Raw genomic sequence first — 20,423 nt, forward strand, 5'->3', positions numbered from 1 at the left:
CACACACACACACACACACACACACACACACACACACACACACACACGTGTACGTAGATATGCAGCAGTACACACAAGTAGCACCTACATTTCAGCAGTAATGCTTTTTCCTAGCACTATAAATTAGCAATGGGATTTTAGAGCCCAATCCTACATGGCATGGTCCCAATGAAGCCACTGGAACTACTGTAGTTGTGGTACTAAGCGCTACATTCAGTCGTAAATGTTTGCAGGATTGGGACGGTACTTTGTACAGATCACTGTTGACAGTATTTGCAGAACATAAGCCTGAGTAGGAACCATTTTAGAGCCAAAGACCTTTTAAAAACCCTCCTTAAAATGCAAAATGGGATGTTAATAATGTTTGCCTTTTGTCATAAAATCTTGACTAATTGCTTTAGAAAAGATAAAGTTATTACTCTACAAATGGAACAAAGGCCTTATACCCACAGTCTGATGAAATCACCTTTGCATCAGTATAAAACAGGAAAACAAGAGTGAGTGGGAAGTTTTACTATAGCAACCAAGTTTACATAATATCATTGTTTTTCAAGCGAAGGCTCTAGAAATGCTTAATTCAAGGTACTGTACTAATTTTAAATGACATTCATTTCAGCGAATAACTAATTACGGGGGAACAGACCATAGAATCAGACAAAATCTCTCAAGTACCTAATGTTTATTGGTATTTAAATTGCATTGACTAGACCAACCAAAAATTGATTTTATTTTTTTAAGATCAAATCGTCTCTAAGCACTTTTTAAAAAAAACAAAACAAGAATAATTGTATACAATTTTAATTTAAGAATGTGATGCGGTAAACATGTGTTTGATGCTGGTTTAAAATAAAGAGCAAGCCTTGGAGGTATAGAAAAAACCCATACATGAAGTTTAGGGCCTGATGTTATACAACCTCACTCCCAAAAGTAGTCCTGAATCTCTTCAGGAATCAGCTTAAAATTAATGAATTACTCTCGGGAGTAACGGTTTATAGACCCTTTGATTATGCCACACAGAGAAATAAATTTGCAGCTTTTGTGAAGCTGCATTTATAATAGTTTTGTTGATTCTCAGTAACATTTAGGGAGAATAGAGCAGAAGCTATACTAATTTTACAGAAAGAAAAAGATCACTTATCTTAATGCTTATTTCCCTCCCTTCCTGCCCCTCCAGAGATCTGCTACAAAATTAAGCCCTTACTCACTGGGAACCATGAAACGAAATAATTCCTTACCTGCTACTATGTACACTACTACTTTCTAGCCTGTGGTCTGTGTGGCACGGGTGTTTCTTTGTGAAAGATAGTGAGCATTTTACATGCATAGTATAGAGCTGCTTGGGCAGATTCTTATCTCACGTACATGGGTGTAAATCTGGAATCACTCCACTAAAGTCAAGGGGGTTTGCTCCAGATTTACACTACTGTTAGGGAGATTAGATTTCTGTTAGAAGTTTGCTCTGATGCCCAAGATCAGCTGAAGCTAGAGCAGTGCTCGGTGGCCTAGAGGGGAATAAAGTAGTATATTTGAATTCTCTACACTGCTTTGTGGGCTCATTATGTAATGAAGTCATTCAGAAACTTTCCCTTGAAGTGCTTCCAATAGTAGCATTTCCTGTGTTCAAAAATGGATGGGAAGTTGACTAAAAGAATGACAATTAAGTTTGGGGGGGGGGGGGGAAGCATGAGCACCATGCCAGACTTGACTGAAGGGCTACAAGGGGGCTCTGCTTGATTTCTCACAGACTGAATTAGAATCAAAGGCAATGATGTCAGAATGAGCTCATACCCTTGAAAGTGATGCAACACTTAGCAATCCCCTTTCTTCCAATTCGCTCTCTTGTGTGGGTCTTTCCTATAAAGACAGGTTTTTACAAGGCCGAGCTGCTCTAGAATACTTGCCATGGACATAGTACATAGTTCAAAGAACTGTACAAACAGTGACTAATCCACAACATTGTGGGGTAAATTAGTATTATCCTCCCCATTTTACAGATGGAGAAACAGAGGCAGAAAGATTAAATGATTTTACTAAGGCAGCCAGGGCCGGATCCTGTTCCTCTGAAGTCAGTGGGCATTGGATGGGGGCCTACCACAGTGGCATAGATGAAATTAGAACCCAAGAGTTTCTGACTCCCAATCCTGGGTGCCTTCCTCTAGACTAACATAAACGATACCAATTGAACACAACAGAGACTAAATCAGCCAATAACTGATGCTCCAAAAGACCATGTTATATCTATTGTTTGATTTATGCTGTGAAAATTAAAGGGACCATTCCATTTTTTTCAATATTTTTCAGTATTTGATAGCGATAAGTTCTGCCAAAGCATTCTTTCTTTAACTCAACAGTATTTCTTAATATTTTTTTAAAGTCAGTATTGCGTGAGCATGTGCTTTGATCACAGAAATGGAGTCAGTATTAAAAGTAACAGAGAACCGTGGTTGTAATATTGCTGTGTGAAACACTAGGAATTTTTTTTTTTCACTTACCCTCTGGGTACTATATTAAGTGCATATGCAGCCACTACATTATTTATATTTGGAAATTAAATTCTTCAAATACAGCTCTCTCTCTCCCTCCCCCAATAGCTTTTCTTGATTAAAATCTCCGTATCCTTTACAGAGTGGGTTTCCTTTTGTATTTGACCCTGGTCCTGCCTCTAACTTTTAAATAGCAAAAGCAAATGTGCTTTGAAAAGTGTGTTACACTGTAGTTGTTAAATAAAGCAATAACCTATGCACTTGTAATGCTTTTGCTATGACCTACTTACATACTACTTCACCCTCCTTATAGTATGATTAAAAGCTGCTTTGAATCCACTATTCCCTCAAGGGATTTGAGGCTAGAATTTAACAAACTGCTGAGAAGGCTTAAGTCAGTAAGAGGGCTTCCCTACAGCTTCTTCCAGCTAATTCATATGTAATTAAAAGGAAAATAAATATTTCAAAAGAACATATGTTTTAATGAAGCATTTTTAAGCATTCATACCTTAAGAAAGGGACAAATGTATACAGATCTCCTTATTTCATATGCAGATTTTGAACCAAATGATTTGTGATTCCCCCCCCCCCCCCTTTGATGCAAAGAACTGATTTACTTAAGGTGAAATTCTTTATTCATTAAGACTGTCTTCTTCCTAAATGACCCATGCAAAGTTTGAGGGCCAGGAATCTCTGTATTTCTCTGAAATTAGAAGGTACCACAAAACTTCGTGTGACAGGAAGCGCATGGGTGAGGCCCCAAAGGGTCAAATGGTGATGGAGACTTCTTATTTTAAAGAATATCTTCATCCTCATTGAGCTCTCTGCCTGCTTCGTCAGGGCTAAAATCTGCCTCTTCTCCAGTTGCAAGATTTTGAAATTGAAAGTTAATCCAGCTCTACTCTAGGCTGGATTAACCACCAGGAAGGCCTCAGATCAAAGGACAGGTGGCTGCAGCCAGCCGGAGAAAGTTGTACTGACTTTCCTTCATTTCTGTTTCACACTGATTCTTCTGCCACTCTATGGGTTTGCTCCCAGGATGCTGATGAAGGTGGCATAAGGACCTATATAGAACTGGTTAATAATACTGTGAAGTGCTATTTCTTCAGGTTTACGGCTCTCCTAGGCAGATCAGAGCAACAGCTTAGGTGAGCCCTTTTTCTTTAGAGCTGTAAAATAGGCAAAAATTCTAGCAGCCTGAGGGTTTTTCTTTCTTTCTTTTATTTGGAATGATAAAACGTCTTAAGCAGTGAAATAAACTTTTTAAAATTAGCCCCTGTTATCGGATATTAACAGTAAATGACAGTTGGCCCGAGTTATAGCATGTTTAGTACTGATCAGCGGGAGTACATTTCAGTGTAAAATTTGAAATGCTAAAGATTAAATGTTCCCAATGTAGTCCTCTTTTGTTTCTTCATTTTGTTTGATTTTTTCCCCCTCAGTTATATCCAAAATTACAAAATGTAAAAAAGAGACTCAGAAAGAGAAGAAAATACAGTAGAAATAACAAAATTGTCTAGCTAGAGTCCTCAGATCACCCAGTAATCTTTGTAAACATCAATTATTTTGCCAAGAGCTGCATTGCATTGGAGCAAACAAGTATAAGGACATAAAGGAAAATGTAGACAGCTTTTCACTTTGTTTGGTTTTAGTAATTGGGTGAGTGTGTGTAAATTTCTGTGTGCGTCTTGATTATTTGTTTTCTATATCAGCTGTGCTGAACTCCCAAGTATATCAGTGGGGGGCAAGGATTTTGGCAGATTTATATATCAAACGATTGCCATTGTTATTAGACTGACTACTTTTTAGCATGGTTAGCAGAGAAGATATTTTCACCCTTCATATTTCTATGGGCTGCTACCATAAACCTGAAATGGCTGTTTAAGCTTAATGGAAGCCAAGACTTGGCTGTGGGAATTTTGAATATATAAAGCCATTACTGAGGAACTAATTGTCTTTCTATTGTTTCAATGCTCCTAATGGTTTCAGGTTCATATAGTAATTGTCTTTCCACCAGTAAATGGCAATTTAATGTTCTTACTGTGAGAGCTGTTTGTGTTTTAACTAGCATGTTTTATAAATTTCAGAAGTGGAATTATTTTTAACTAGAGGCTCATTAACAATATCGAGATTTGTATTTACCTGGAACCATGCATTATCCTGATGTAATCTAATTATGTGTGTGTGTATGTATATATGTCCAAAATATTAAATTGTATACGATTGCTAATAGTTAATTTATTTGCCAATGTAATGAGTATTGGTTTGAATATTTTAATGGCTTTTACAGAGTTAATGCATTTTATTTTTTAAAGTTTAGTTAGATGAAACTATATGCTGTGTTAAATGGAAGTGGACCTAAGATTTTAACAACAAGAAGTCAAGTTCTTGAACTATATTTTATGTCATAATTGCTCTTACTGTTTGAAAATGTAAAAGATTTAAAGGAAGTGAGTGCAATTAATCTACATACAGATTTTCTCAGTTTCCAGTCGTTTTATAAGGTTTTATCTCGCCTACATTCTTAACATGCATTTTCCAACCCATTGTGAACACCTACAGAGGTGCATGGGTTAAACTCTAGCTGCAGTGGAAAAGAAGCTCCGCCTCCCATTTCAGCACCTGGTGTTCTATAGACAGTTGCCTCAGCAGTAGATTTCAGAGGGGATTGGAGGAAAACAAGAGGGGGAGAGAATGTGACAACTGCTGACTCTGGCTGCTGCCTTGGGGAGGCCTCTCGCACCTGTCCCTGCCTGTCTCTTGGCCAGCACAGTTGTTGAATCAGACAAGCATAGAAACATTCTTATTTGCCAGACCAGAACGGTGTGCACAGAAAGAACATGACTTCTTCATTCAAGCTGGATTTTCTTCCCGAGATGATGGTTGATAGCCGTTTGCTAGTTTCTGACAGAATGTAAGTAGAGATTCAGTTGCCTGACAGCGTACAGATATAAAATCGAGCTCCTCTGCCTCTAGTAACGGAGCTTTTTGACATTCATATTTCTTAGAGGGTTGGGCATATAAACAAAGCACTGGGTTTGCCTCTGACTTGCTGCTGGAAGTCTCTGTGAGGAGTGTTTAAGGGAGAGTAAGGATTTTTTCTCCCGGTCACTTAAAATTGCTTTGTGATTTGTAGTTTGCTGGCCCCCCAAAAAGACAGCAGATGCATGTTTGATATTTAGTATTCTGAGGAGGCAGACTGATAACGATGGCTCAGGGAGGAGGAAGAGAAAGAGAAGTATGATTTTTATATTCTGCTGATGCAATATGGAAAAATGCACCCAAACCTCGCATAAATAAATGCACTCTTATGCCCAGTGCGAATTCCGATACAGGATTTTTGTCCTCTGCATGTATCATTTACATTTGGTGTTGGTATGCCGTGTTGCTTATTTCCTTCAGTAGTATAAATAAAGATTCACTTATAAAAATTAACCACTAATCCAGCTTCAGATTTGCAACGGCAATTCCCTTTCCAATTCAAATGAAATACTAATGATCAGGTGTAAAAATAGCTAGGTGTAGCATAGGGCAGAAATTAGAGGCAGTTTTGACTTAGTCCCAATGGTTTTATGGTAAATATAGTGTTAATTAATGTGAGGATGGTTGTTTCGTATGTAGTGGAACCACTGATAAGATTTATTGGAATATGTGAAGTGCTGGAATTTCAGAGAGAAAAGTATCCCTCTAATTTATCTCTGTCCTATTAATCTTGATCTAAAAGTTTCTATTATCATCCGGTTAGGGATTGTCAAGTGGTGAGTATTTTCATGTACTCCGGGCATGTAAAATAAAAAGAGAAAGAAAGATGTAACCAATTGATGAAATGTATGAAAATGGAATACCATGTTATTGTATTAAACATTCCTAAAATGCCTTTTATTTTGATGTTTTTCTTGTAGTCAGAATGATAAATGTGTTGAGTTCTTTTAGAATCAAGTAAGAGGCTTTGCCATTGGTTATATACCATATCTGTTCCGATGGAAGCAGTGCTTAAGTTTAAAGTGTAAATAAAGCTATGTATGTGAAGTAATGACTGCCATCTACAACTTGCTTTTCCCAAATCATCTTGTATATTGCACCCTGTTGTAAGACCATTCTGAGTTTTATTACTTACTTTGCTGGCAACAAACTTTCTCGTAAGGTGTTATGTTCTTTCCCTAGTGTAAGAAGCTTTTTGAGTAGAAGTATTCAATAGTAGCCAATTGTTCAAGCCTCTGAGATTTAATAAAAGGGGGAGGGAGGAAACATATTTCATGTGGATGACCGATACCATTCCAGTAATTTCATTCACTGTGAAGAATGGCTAAGTGTTTGCATAAATGACCAAGTCCAGTGTCTCAATTCAGATAATCTTAAATTAAAATAATGAATTTCTTCTTTGAAATTTTTCTTTAAGAACTTGTCTTTGTTAACACTAATCCCTTGCTGTTTAATTTGAAAGGATCTATATTTCTTTCCTTTTACATAAATTACCGTGTAAGCATACGTTAATGTGCAAAGTTGCAGCCTAAACATTCAGATAGCTTCTCTAACAGTCTTTTGAGAAGACCTGTCAAAGCCAAGAATTACCTTGTTTTCACCATCTCAGCTTGATTATATTTCTACCTGCTCTCCTTCCAGTCAGTCAGAAATGATATTGCTAATAAACATATTTGAACTCCATGGGTCTGTTAACTGAATTTGATGATGCCCCAGTTGTCACTTAGGCTTATGTAAATCTATCTTCTACTTGCCCCTTGCAGGGTGAGTACCATGTCAAACTGTTCCTTCTGCAGCTGCCTTTGTACATTTCTCTAGGAAACTCCTATCCTGTATTCTAGAACATCTTGAACAGAATAATCATTCTGCAGACGCAGGTCCTATTGCGTGTCCGAAACAATACAACTTATTTTAGACATACTTCACCCTTTTCTAAGTATATCTCCAAAAACTCATGTCTAAATGATGGAGAATTTTTGGAGTTTTTTTTATGCTATTTGATCTGTTCTTTTATTTGGAAACTTTAGTCCTCTAAGCTGCAAGTATTGTTGTGTATTGCCTGTGGGAGGAGAATTTACTTATTTACTAGATTTTTATTGACCAAATTATGACAAATTCTCAAACTGTTGCTCCATCATAATAAGAAACCTTTGCTTTGCTGCTGATCTAATAGCTGTGAAGTTTTATGATTTCAAGGGATCATTTGCCACGCATATACATAAATATTCAGACTAAGTTGGTATCTGCTAAGGGAGAAACATTCCTAAAAGAATTTTAAAATAAATGAAATATGGAGGCTTTGCTTCACATAGTTTTAGAGATTGATTGCACATGATGGGCCATTTGTCATGTAAGCATATTCCCCTTAAAATGGCCTGTTCCAGACATCCAGAGTGACACCATCAGGGTATAAAACAGTTTCAACATTTAGCACAATGTATTGGAGAGCATACACAAAGTTATCATTTTAAACAAAACTTTTAACCTTGCCAGATGATCTTCCTGTAGAACATACCTTAATTTGGTCTTAGCAAGAAGAAATTTCCTATTTTAAAGAATAATAGCTACCAATGAGCAGATAAAAATTGGCATTTTTATTCACTTGATCCTTTTTAAAAAGTTGAAAAATTCATAACTTTTAGTTTTTTGGTTTTTTTTTGTTAAGTAAACCAGCACAGTACAGTACCAACTACACTTCCAGAACATCTATGTACTTAAGAGGTATCTATAAAAGAAATTATTTCTTCCTTCTACCACTCAATCTCATCCTTCAGTTCAACAAGTAACAGAGAGAACCACATTATTTTAATAGTTGTCCATGCATTTTAGTAGCTTATTTGAAAGTTAGCTGTCCTACTTGATAATTATGTGTTATTTACTGTATTTAATAACCAACAAGGTAAGAAAACTTACCACTTTTAAATACTGCCTTTTTTCTTAGTACTTTACTATTTTTTTTTCCTAACTTGGGAGGTTTAAGGAAAATATGACATTTGGTATCTGAGCTTACCTGTAAACTAAAAGGTCCTACTTGCTTTGATGTATTTTAAATAATTAACTAAGAGAATCAAAACAACCTGCAAAATAAGTTAAATCTGAATCAATTTTGTTAAGGAATTTGAAAATGTCGCTCATGGGGGGAAAAAGGGGTTTTAAAGACATCATTAATGATATTTCAGATTCAAAAATATCTTGGTTTTGAGCAGTGTATGGGAAGTTGGACATTACTTCTATCATGAACAGATTGAAGAAAGAACTTTAACTAGTTATTGATCTACCTCACAATCGCCAAACAACTTCTGATCTCTTGTATGACTACCTATTCATGGTCCACATGCGTTGCTTATTTATATGTAATGAGCAACTTTTATTCTTCAAAGAGAAGGCCTAAATATACATGAATATTTTGAAAAATAAATTTGTTAATGAACTATAATCTAGTAAATAAGTTAACTGAACTTGCTTAGTGAGATACCTCCGTATTCAATTTGGGATTCTAAAGTGATTTGCTGTGAAGATCAGATTACTGAGAATTTCTTAGAGAGAAATTGGCTACTACAGCACCACCAAAGATTTTTACTTCTGTAGTGAAATTTGGATTACATGGGATAGCTTAACATTAGTATTATTTATTATTACTGACTAGAGGGACAAACTTGGGTTAACTTTCCCTTTCGGTGGCTGTGAATAAAGTCATTAAAGTACATGATACTGATGTCGTCAGAGGGGTCTAGAATAAGGCCACATGCAACTGATTGGGTTCTGTAGCAAACTGCCATAAATTATCCATTAAAAAACACAGTCTTTGAATTTGTGTCTCTCTCATCTTAAGGATGAGTCAAATTCATATATACGTACAATACACTAATTAAGCAACCAGTGAGGATACATTTTTCCATAGACTGGATGAGTCAAATTCATATATACATACAATACACTAATTAACCAACCAGTGAGGATATATTTTTCCATAGACTATATTTTTGCCTTACAAGGCATTAGCTAGACAGAATTTCATAAGAGATTTCATTATTCATGTGGAATATTTGCATGTGCAAGCGCGCACGCCCACATACACAAAACACATTACAAATAACATTCAGTGAGAACTCCATTCTGTAGCATGCCATATTAAAGTGAATTTAATAAAAATGATACCCCATTCGGAAATGACACTTATAGCCAAAAGTAATCTGTTTGCTAGCTCATTTCATGGTAAGACATCAAAACATGAATTGCCAACTGGAAACGTGTATGTTGGTATCAGCTATTCTCTCAGACCGTAACCTTACCCTGTGTTGGTATCTTGGAGAACAGTTCCCTCTTTGATCTGGTTTGTGGTATTATTTTAATTGTTATGACTTGCTACTTAATTGTAGTTTGCTCAGTTGAGATTACTTTGGTGTCCATTGATGGAAAGCAAAGAAAAGGAAAAAATATCCTTGAAAGAGCAGATAAAAAGCTTCAGAAAGGAAAAAGGATCTTCAGATAAAAACCCAATAATTAAGATTTTATTTGGTCACTTAACATTTTTTCTCCTATAATTTTTCTAGCAGCCTTCCTGTACTAACAATGTTCAGTATCTGATAAGTCTTATTAAAATATATTTTTCCAGTAAGATCCCTCACATCATATTAATAATCACACAAGTTTTTTGTTTCTACTTCTTGTTATCCAAATTAAACACCAATTATTGATGGTTTAAAAAAAGTTTCATAATTCTAAATATTTCGGTTAATGGTTTGATATTTTATAGTCCTCTTGGCTAAGGAGATCAAGTTTCATAATTAATCCCAAATGTTGTTTAAAAATAGTGCACGGGAATGACAGAGGAGAAAATTATGCAAAAATATCTCAGCTTTTAAAAAATTCATGGAATGCAAGGAATGCATTTCAACAAGAAATGACCCTCTGGAGAATGAGAGAAGTCACTGATGTGCTACAGTGCATGCATATCGTCTAAACTCTTTATGTCCAACGTGGAGGGACAAGTCTTTTTGTTTCAGCCATCCCACATTTCCTATAGTGCATTATTATTTTTCTGTTTGTATAATCAGAAAGTGTGTTCTATCTTCTGGCAGGATTTTTTTTGATGGTGGGGGTTAGGTAACAAGCGAAGGTCACGAATATAGAAAGCTTCAGTGCTACTTATGCCAAAGCTATTTCTTGCGGGGGGGGGGGGGGGGGGGGAAGAGGGGGAGGAGGTAAACTGGAAAAAAAAAATCCCTTGATAGATATAAGAAAAATGCAGGAACTAGAAAGCCTATTTAGAAAATAATAACTAATTAGAGCAATAAATGTGATGCTCTCAGGTAATTGTGAAATAATTATTCCCCTTTAGAATCATCATTGTATAATTGCTTCACCCCACATTCCTGTGCTTCTGTATTCAGATGTGAAGTGATGGAACCACTTGTTTCCCTCCAGGATTTCATTTTTCATTTTCAGTAAGCTGCTGGCTTTCTTTGTAAAGGTTTTCAGAAATGTTTTTGGAAAGCTTTAAGCTGTGTTGTGTTTTTTTCCGCGTGGTGGTAAATGTAAAAGGAGAATGGCAGATGCTGAATTATTCTGAAGCTATAAATTCATTCTTATGGTCCAGATAAATCTTCCTGAGATTTACTCATGCAGTTTTATCCATCCAGTGAGTTACAGATTTGTAATCAATTTCTCCTTATCTGTGAGTCTATATTACATAAATATGACACTTTAGTGATGTATTCTCCTTGCTCACAGCTTGATTCTTGAAAATCAGCTGACAATAGTCAAAATTATAACATTAATAAAGAAGAGATATCTGGCCTTCAAAATGACATCTGAAAGCAGCTTCTGTTTTGTGTTAAATCTTAATTACTGTATTTAAATGAATGCCTAGATGAGCCAATTCACAAAGGAGTTACATACTGTACCAACAGTGCTTGTTGGCTTATTTTTCCTTTGGATTCAAACAATTGCTTACATTTAACAGGGAGCAAGGATGGTCTCTTGCCTTCAAACCACAGGACTGAAAGGCAAAATATCTTGGTTCTCTTCCCTTCTGTGCCAGAGGCTTAATTAACTTATCTTTGCCCTAGTGTCCTCATTTGTAAAATGGGGATAATAATACTTATCTCATACTAGTGTTGAGAGACTTGGGGCCTGATTAAAAATTCCATGGAAGTCGATGGAAATGTTTCCATCAACTTCCAAATCCTTTGCATCAGGCCCCTAATTGAGGGCCAAGTCAACGTGACATAATGAGCCACTGCCTGGTGTAAGAGACAGCACATTGTTGCAGCTTGAGATGGAGATTGTAACTCATTTCCCCTGCAGCTCACGAGCGGGAGTAAGCTATACTGGGTCTATATATAAGTACATCAGCACCACTACGTTGCCTGGAATGCTGAAAGGGGGAATGGAACCTTCCCTTTCCTGCCTTGCCCAACTATGCCGAGCCTGGTTCCCTTCCTGCACTGCTAGCCACCATGCAGATGTCTGTAACTGGGGACGAAGGCGGCACTTACAACCCCTTCCTTCCTTGCTCCACTGCAGAAATAGAGGCACAGTTTGGCCCTTGTTGATATTTGTGTAGTACTTGGAGATATTAGGTGCTAGAGAGGTGCAGAGTATTGTGATGTTTGCTATTATAGGAGTAACCCATATACTAAGGATGCCTAACACTGGTCACTATAAAACAAAATTATAATTGTTTTATTGAAGAGTCGTCACTACATATGGCATAGAGAGCTAGAGGTTGATCAGTTTGGTCTTCCAGATAAGACTGTGGTCTCATTCACAAAAACAGCTATTGGTTGACTCTGGGGCAAACCCATGCAAATGATCTAGTGCTATGGATTTCTTCCTGTAGATTAGGAAACATGATTCTAGTTCACCATGTTACCATAAATAAAGTTTAACCTTGACAAAAAGGTCTCAGATCTTCTCACTCTCACAGACTCACCATCCCAGTACTAAGGCTGCAGCTTTCCAATGCATTGACATTAAAAGACTGTGACAAGTAACTTTTAGACAATATTATAAGTGATGCATGAGGAATGAACATCTCAACTCTGTTAATGGCCGCTGCCTATCTTTAGCTGGCCTGTGTTAGCTCATTGCTTCCAGAGAGGTTGGGGGGGAGGGAGGGAGACAGTTCCTGTTGAAACAGCCTATGCTCCCTCTATCAAGAACTGTACTGTTTTGTGTGGGCACTGTGTGTCCTTTGAGAAACTCCAGACTGAATGGGAACCCTGGCTGAATAGAGCTATCCTTTCTCTCCCAACTCTAATAAGTAATGAAGATCCTAACAGCGTCCCCGCCCAAGGTCATAATGGTTTCTTCTTGTCTGCTAAATCCTGGCTCTTCCCTGGTAATTTTTTACGCTATTTTCCTGCTAACTCTGATTTGCAGACACAAAACTAATCAGCGACTTACTTAACCCACCACTCGTTGCCTGATCAACTGCAGACTTCTATGGCGCTTGGTTGAAAGACACGGAAAACGCACAGCCTGGTGTCAGATAAGTGTGCTTCCTCTGCCTGAAATAGTCTCAGGCAATTGAAAGCTTTTAACTTGTGGCCGAGGACAGTGGTCTTTGAAAATCTGCAAAATCGAGGGATTCTCCTAATGCTTTTCCTGGCTCGTTCAGTTGTTTAGGTCTGTCAGGTCTCCTTCCTTCAGACCATCATTAACCACAATGAAATATGACCAGATTATTGACAGAACCTGCTTGCAAGTTTACCACAAGTAGATTTTGGAGTTAATCAAGTATGCTTTTTGGAGCACTGCAACCATGACCTATATTCTATCCTACTGCTACATTGGGCTCTGCTTTTACTTCACATCATTATAGATGAAGATTCTAGTTTTTGGTTTCCATTTTTCCTCCATTTCAACATTTATTTTAAGCTGCTCAATTGCCTTGCCACTTATATGAAAACTTTTTTTATAGGTTCATTTGCATTAGACTTACATAAGTATGACCACAACTTGGTCATTTCATTTAGCCAAAAAATATAGACATGTTTTTAAAAACACATATGTTTTACTTTTTAAAAACGTTTTATTTATTGTTTGTGTGCTGTGTATTCACTCTTTATGTAACCAGGCACACACACGTCACTTTATCACACTGCTGTTCAAAGCACGAACTGTAGAGTCCATGAACAGGAAGTGATATGGACTGTCATTTATGTCAGCTAAGATGAGCAGAGCATGAAAGGAATCTGGCCATTTTCTGGGTTACTTTTTGCAGCTGATTCTTGAAAACTTCCTGTTGGGGCTGTTTTATAGACCTTTTTCAGCTTAAGCTCAAAACCAGAATGCCTAATTATAGAATGGGCACAGGTAGATGCTCTCAGCATGGAAAGAAGCAAACACAATTCTCATAGTCTAAACCAGAGATGTGTGATTCATCTTTTTCCTTTGAGCACTGAAGTAGGTCAGTGCTAAACATGCCAAGTGAGCCGAAGCTTAGCGCTGGTTGTTTTACTCCCAGCAGGATCTGAGTTACCAGCTTTCCTGTGGAATTAAATGGGGGGCAAGGAGGGAGGAGAAAACAAGTAGTGTGATTAGTTTTAAGGTTTAATTTGCAGAAGACAAAGAATATGGGAAGAAGGAAATGAGTTAAAAGAAGAGTTAATAGCGAGATTTGACTGGACTTCTGCAGCAGTGTTGTCTCTGTTTTACTATGGGCCATATCTTTTTGGTCTTCAAGCAAAACTCCTGGTGAACTTTCTTGGAGTTCTTGAGTTAGGAATGCAGAATTTGGCCCTGTGCTCCCTGTGCCTTGGTACCAAGTACAGATCCATGCATTGACACATTACACATATTTTTGCTATAGTTTCCCTTTGAGCCATTAACTCAACTTTTACCTTACTATAGATAAGTCTTCCACGTGTGCTGCCCTTGTTGAAAAGGAATGAATTGACCTGAACCTAGATACATTATGGGCAGTGTAATGTGGCCTATCCCGGTATATTGACTTATTTTAGTGTGAAGGAAATACAACTGTGGTTGCTTTTATGGGGAGCACTCTTTTCCCCTTTGGTTTTGGATACATTTTTTGTTGGACTTTGGGTAAAGGACTCTATGGCCCTGGAAGGGGCAGGACTTGCCAAGTGGTCTGGTTGGAGGACCAGGTCACTCTTACAGCCAGAGATGTCCTATGGACACTGTCACTGGAGGAAAGTGAAGCGAAAGTGTCGCAATGCCACATCCAGCCAGGAGGGAATGTGTTGGGGTGGCAACTTTGCAACACTGCCTCAGATGTTGTTACTGTACACAGAGGGCCTCTACCCTCTGTTCTCTGTCATGTAGTAACTTCTGACACGCTAGAGATCTGAGCAAAGGATATCTGTATATGGAAAGAGTGACTGGAATGGGACTACCTAGCAGCTTAAAAGTCTGCTCTTGCCACAGAGTCTATTATGCTGTTCAGTACTTCAGTATTTAGGGTCTCACTTGAATCTGCTTAAACTCTTCTTACGTTGCAGAGCACAAAGCTCTTGGGACAGGGACTGTCTTTCTGTTCTGTCTTTGTACAGCACAGTAGGGCCCTGGTCCTTGTCTAGGGTAATACAATAATTCATAATAATAAAACTCCTCAGCAGGTCATGCAAACCCATCCTTTTAGAACACATGTGGCAATACATATTGCAAAGGAGGCTTGATTGGGCCTGTGAAGTCATTTTACCACACTGACTGCTGTCTATGTTTGCAGGATAATGTGTTACTCCAGAATCCTTAGGTACTGCTTCTTCCTTGCTTTTTCCTTTGAGCAAGCAGAGTGGGCACATCTGTGTACTTTGGAACTGATCATGCACCCCTTGTGAGGGCAGGATAGTTGCCTTGAGCCCAAGCTCAGGCAGCGGTCCCATGGTACCACCATCGGGTATGTGCATCTGGGGAGAGAACAGGAAGCTACTTATTGCTGCAGAGATACAGGGGATCTAGCAAGATGCAGTTCAGTTTGGCCCAAATGAGCACCAGAGGCTGCCACCTGGAGAGAGATGTTCTCTGGGGGCCAGACCTTTTCCCTTGTAGCACATTGGCCACCTGTCTATCTTTGGGTTTCCTTGGTCCTCAACTCCCTTTGCGAACAGGAGATGCCAGAAGCTCCTTAAAAAGATCTCTTATTTCTCCGAGAAAGGGAGTGAAGAGCTCTGTAGGTGGCACAAGTCAATCAGTCTTTCTCTTAGTTTGCTCTCTTGGATATGAAGAGGTCAGGATGGGGATGGGTGCAGGTAGAGGACAAGTGTATGTGGAATGGACAGATGTTCTTGGCATGTGGGAGTGGGAAAAGGGGCGGGGGTGTATTGTGCCAGACATGAGTTTATGTGCAAGGTACATATTTGTGTTGGGAGAGCGGCCCTGTGAGTAGGGAAGAGTGCTAGGTGCTTTATATGGGTGTTCAAAGTATAAACATTAGAAATGATGCAGACATCGCAGAGAAAATATTTTGAGCTCCAATATATACTAATTTTAAATGTTGTGATTTGCAGTAAAAAGCAAGAAAAAATAGTTAAAAACAAAAAAAAAAACCCAAACAGTAAAAATCCCCAACCCCTGAATATGCAAAACTGTCATGATGATGCTGATGATGCATTTACAGTGTGACTCCTGAAGTCCTTTGTGAAAACTTAGCAGGAAATAACCAAAACCAAAAATGCATTTGAAAAAGAAATATATCTGTAAATAACTAAAGATAAAAAATAAAATATCCAAGAGCCAGCAAACAACATTCCCTTTCCATCTGAAAACATACTGTAAATAATGAGAAACTCTCAGAGAGCCAATGGAAAAAAAGTAAATTTAGAATCTAGTAGGGGGGAGGGATAGCTCAGTGGTTTGAGCATTGGCCTGCTAAACCCAGGGTTGTGAGTTCAATCCTTGAGGGGGCCATTTAGGGAACTGGGGTAAACATCTGTCTGGGGATGGGTCCTGCTTTGAGCAGGGGGTTGGACTAGATGACCTCCTGAGGTCCCTTCCAACCCTGATATTCTATTATTCTACTTCAATATGCCATCCATACAGCTAAAACTGTCATCTAGACTCACATGGTCTTGTCTTGATTTCTGTAACATCCTTTTCTCTGGCTTTGAGAGAGATAATCTTGCACCACTCATCCATCCACAATGCTGCCACAACGTTCATTTTCCTACCTTCGACCTCTCTTTTCATCCTTCACTGGAGGGGGGGGGGTCACCCTTCTCTATCACATCAAACATAAGCTACTTATCTTGACTTTCAAGGCCCTTTATCACTTAAACCTACCCTATTGTCTCTCATTCACTATTGAGATGTTGACACTTGCCTCTGATTGGCCAGTGATATTAGTCACCATCATCCACTTCTTAAATTTTCAAACAAGCACCTTTGTACTTTCTCCCATGCTGCTCCTCTGGCTCGGGAGGAGCTCCCCGGAAACATCTGCAAAGCTACCTCGTTGTTCTCCTTCAAATCCCTTCTTAGCACTCTCCTTTGCTATGAAGCCTACAAAAATCTTGGCAAGAGTTAGCCTCTGGTGTGCTAAGACCACTGCCTATGATACTGAGCAATATTGTCTCATTGTTTCCTTGTGGTCCCCTAACTGTAGCTATCTGTTTTCTCTTGTTGTGTGCTGAGCTTAGGTCTACATTTAAAATGCTGCAGCATTGCAGCAGCGCCACTCTAGCACTTCAGTGTAGACACTACAGTGACGGGAAAACCTCTCCCATCACTAGAGGTAATCCACCTCCTCGAGAGGCAGTAGCTGTGTCAGTGGAAGAATTCTTCAGCTGAGCTAGCCCTGTCTGCACTGGGGGTTAGACAGGCTTAACTACAGCACTCAGGGGTGTGGATTTTTCATATTCTTGAATAACATAACTGTGCCAATATAACCTTTCAGTGTAGACCAGCCCTTAGTTGGTAAGCTCTTTGGGACAGGAATCCTCTTTTTGTTCTGTGTTTGTACAGTGCCTAGCACAATGGGATCCTGATGCATGACTGGGGCTCTTCTGCACTAATAGAAATAATAATAATTTATTGTTGTAATAGAAAATTCTGTTGGCCAAAATATAATGCATCTTAATTAAAATGGTTAGGTTGTTTTTTACCATAATCTAGTAAGATATTTGTCCCAGCTCCATCAGAGCAGTAGTTTGAAAAGTAAGAGAAAATGATTGCCCCTGTTGTGAAGATTTTCATTGTAAAGTGCTGCTAATCTGCTCATTTTCTCTGCAATCAGAAATTGTCCTGCTACCACCTGTATCTGAGTGTGAGCCATTGTTTATTTGTGTAACACACCCCTTCACCCAGGCCCCAACTGCTAAACTGGAGGATCAGCTGGGTGTGTAGAGGGCCAGATCAAGACCTCGTAAAATGCGTTACAGCTCCAACTAATAATGGAATTTCCAAAACTTTAACATACTTGATTAAGCTTTCTGTATTAGCAATTGCTTAAACATTAAGGTGTTTGTGTTAGTCCTTTGTCACGTACGATATTTGTTTTCACCAGTACAATTAATATATGTGGTCCTATAATTAAGATGCACCAGGAACATCCATAGGACCTTTTGGGGGCAGCACCATTTTTTATCATGTATCTGCAACCACAATGGGAAGGAACGTGCTTTTTAAAATAAAATGAAAGCGGAGATTCTCCCCTAAGCACATGACTCCAGGAGCTAGGGCTTTTAAGTGAAACATCAGATACGGCCAGGGCCGGCTCCAGGGTTTTGGCCGCCCCAAGCAGCCAAACAAAACAAAACAAAACAAAAAAAGCCGCGATCGCGATCTGTGGCGGCAATTCGGCGGGAGGTCCTTCGCTCCGAGCAGGAGTGAGGGACCCTCTGCCGAATTGCCGCCCCTCTCTGAAGTGGCCGCCCCAAGCACCTGCTTGGTAAGCTGGTGCCTGGAGCCGGCCCTGGATACGGCAGGACTTGGTAATGCTGGGTTTACTGATCATCCTCAGTATTTTTCTCACCGTGTTTATCCATGCAGTATTCCTTACATGTGCTGTACAGGTTCAAGCTCTACATCAATGGTCTCCAAACTGTGGAGAGCGCCCCCTAGAGGGGCATGGAGGAATGTTCGGGGGGGGGCATGGCAGAGCTGGGCCAGCCGCCACGGGGGGCAGGGTGGGAGTGCCAGCTAGCCCCATTCTGCCCCTGGCTCTGCTCCAGCCCCACCCCCACCCCTGGCTGCAGCTCCACTCCTGGCTCCGCCCCTGTCCCCATCCACAGCTGCGGCCCCGGCCTTGGCCCCTAGCTCCCAGCCCGGCCATGGCTCTGCACCTGGCTGTGGCCTTGGCTCCCAGCCGCGGCCTCAGCCCCTCCCTCGGCCTCAGCCCCCAATCGTAGCCCAGCCGCAACTCCGCTCTCAGCTTTGGCCCCAGCCTTAGCCCCCAATTGCGTCCCAGCTGCGGCTTTGCTCCTGGTCACAGACCAGCCTCCACCCGCAGCTTCGGCTCCGGCCCTGCTCCTAGCCCTGGCTCCCAACCAAGGCTCCCAAAAAGGGGGGTGTCCATTATGGATAAAAGCGGGCATGAGGTAAAAAGTGTGGGGATCACTACTCTACATGTATGTGTAGGTCTATCCAATCTCTAGTCCATGGGTAGGCAACCTATGGCACGTGTGCCGAAGGCGGCATGCGAGCTGATTCAGTGGCAGTCACACTGCCTGGGTCCTGGACACGGTCCAGGGGGCTCTGCATTTTAATTTAATTTTAAATAAAGCCTCTTAAACATTTTAAAAACCGTATTTACTTTACATACAACAATAGTTTAGTTATATAATATAGACTTATAGAAGAGACCTTCCAAAAACATTAAAATGTATTACTGGCAAGCGAAACCTTAAATTAGAGTGAATAAATGAAGACTCGGCACACCACTTCTGAAAGGTTGCCGACCCCTGCTCTAGTCTGAAGAAAGATTTACCACCTGAATTGCCTTTGAGACTGAGGACTCATATGCCTGTTTGCTCTGAAGTGAAAATGTCCACCTTCTCCCTTTGCTTGGCTGTAAACCTGTGTGCATATTGTACGCTTTATTGTGTGATCAGGTTAATTTCTGAGGAGCTCAAAGCGCTCCGAGGGATCAATCTTTTGAAAGGGGCACCAAAGCAGCATCAAGATCACTTATGCCTCAGGCTGATTCTGGTTTACTATTGAGGCGGCAGAGCTGTTACTTTGAATGTACAAATACCAGACATTTTTATTTAAGATACAGTTAATTCATACGATGCTGAACTCCTCTGATATGGATTTCTTTTTTGAGATAGTTTCATTTTTTCCCTTAAAATCTTATTCATTCTGAGCTTGGCTCTACAGGACAAATTGAAGCTTTGATTTCTGCTTCTCATAGTCACGCAAACAACTGGCCCCGTTAGCTCTGACATCAACTTTCCTCTCATTGTTAAGCAGCGCCTGGTTACTCCATCTCTGAGTAAACTGACCTCCCTTCTTGTAAAATTTTATAGGCATCAGGTTTTCAAAGAATCTTGAGTTCATCTTTGTTCTGATTTATGTGCAGCTTCCTGATGCATAGAGTAGAATTATGGAAAAAAAGTAAAAGTAGAATTTGTGCATGGGTTAGTATAACACACAAGCCATTTCAGACTGAATATTAGCTTGTCAAAATACCTCTGCGCTTGGCAGGAGATAGGTTACAAAACTTAAGAGGATATGATTTGAGTGGAGTTTTCATGCCCCATGTGTTCATTGTGTTCTTGCTACTGATGCAAACATTATCTATAATTACGTTTTCAAGAGACTGAAAATTGCAGTCTTTGCTGAACAAAAATGCACCATGAAGAATGGAATGTATATCCTCTCCGCCATCATTTATAAGGTTTTCAAAAATCAAAATACAAGGCCCACTACTATGGCTCTCAACTACATGAAACCAAGTATCAGAAGGGTAGCCGTGTTAGTCTGGATCTGTAAAAAGCAACAGAGAGTCCTGTGGCACCTTTAAGACTAACAGATGTATTGGAGCATAAG

General features: G+C 39.5%; 1 protein-coding gene across 7 annotated transcripts in view; it reads left to right on the forward strand.

Annotated features, from left to right (window-relative positions):
* CELF2 (CUGBP Elav-like family member 2) overlaps nt 1–20,423 on the forward strand; it is a 430,978-nt gene that overhangs the window by 147,280 nt on the left and 263,275 nt on the right. Inside the window, exon 1 of one of the 7 annotated variants that reach the window (XM_026648628.1) lies at nt 5,163–5,397. The exons of the other annotated variants lie outside the window; for them this stretch is intronic. Within the exon in view, the coding sequence (XP_026504413.1) occupies nt 5,324–5,397 (74 nt within the window). The 5' untranslated portion in view covers nt 5,163–5,323. Of the gene's footprint in view, nt 1–5,162; nt 5,398–20,423 lie in introns of those variants that run through there. 7 annotated transcript variants of the gene reach the window in all.

The sequence above is a fragment of the Terrapene carolina genome, unplaced genomic scaffold (assembly GCF_002925995.2).
Source record: "Terrapene carolina triunguis isolate 2854851 unplaced genomic scaffold, T_m_triunguis-2.0 Scaffold68, whole genome shotgun sequence".
Taxonomy (NCBI): domain Eukaryota; kingdom Metazoa; phylum Chordata; order Testudines; family Emydidae; genus Terrapene; species Terrapene triunguis.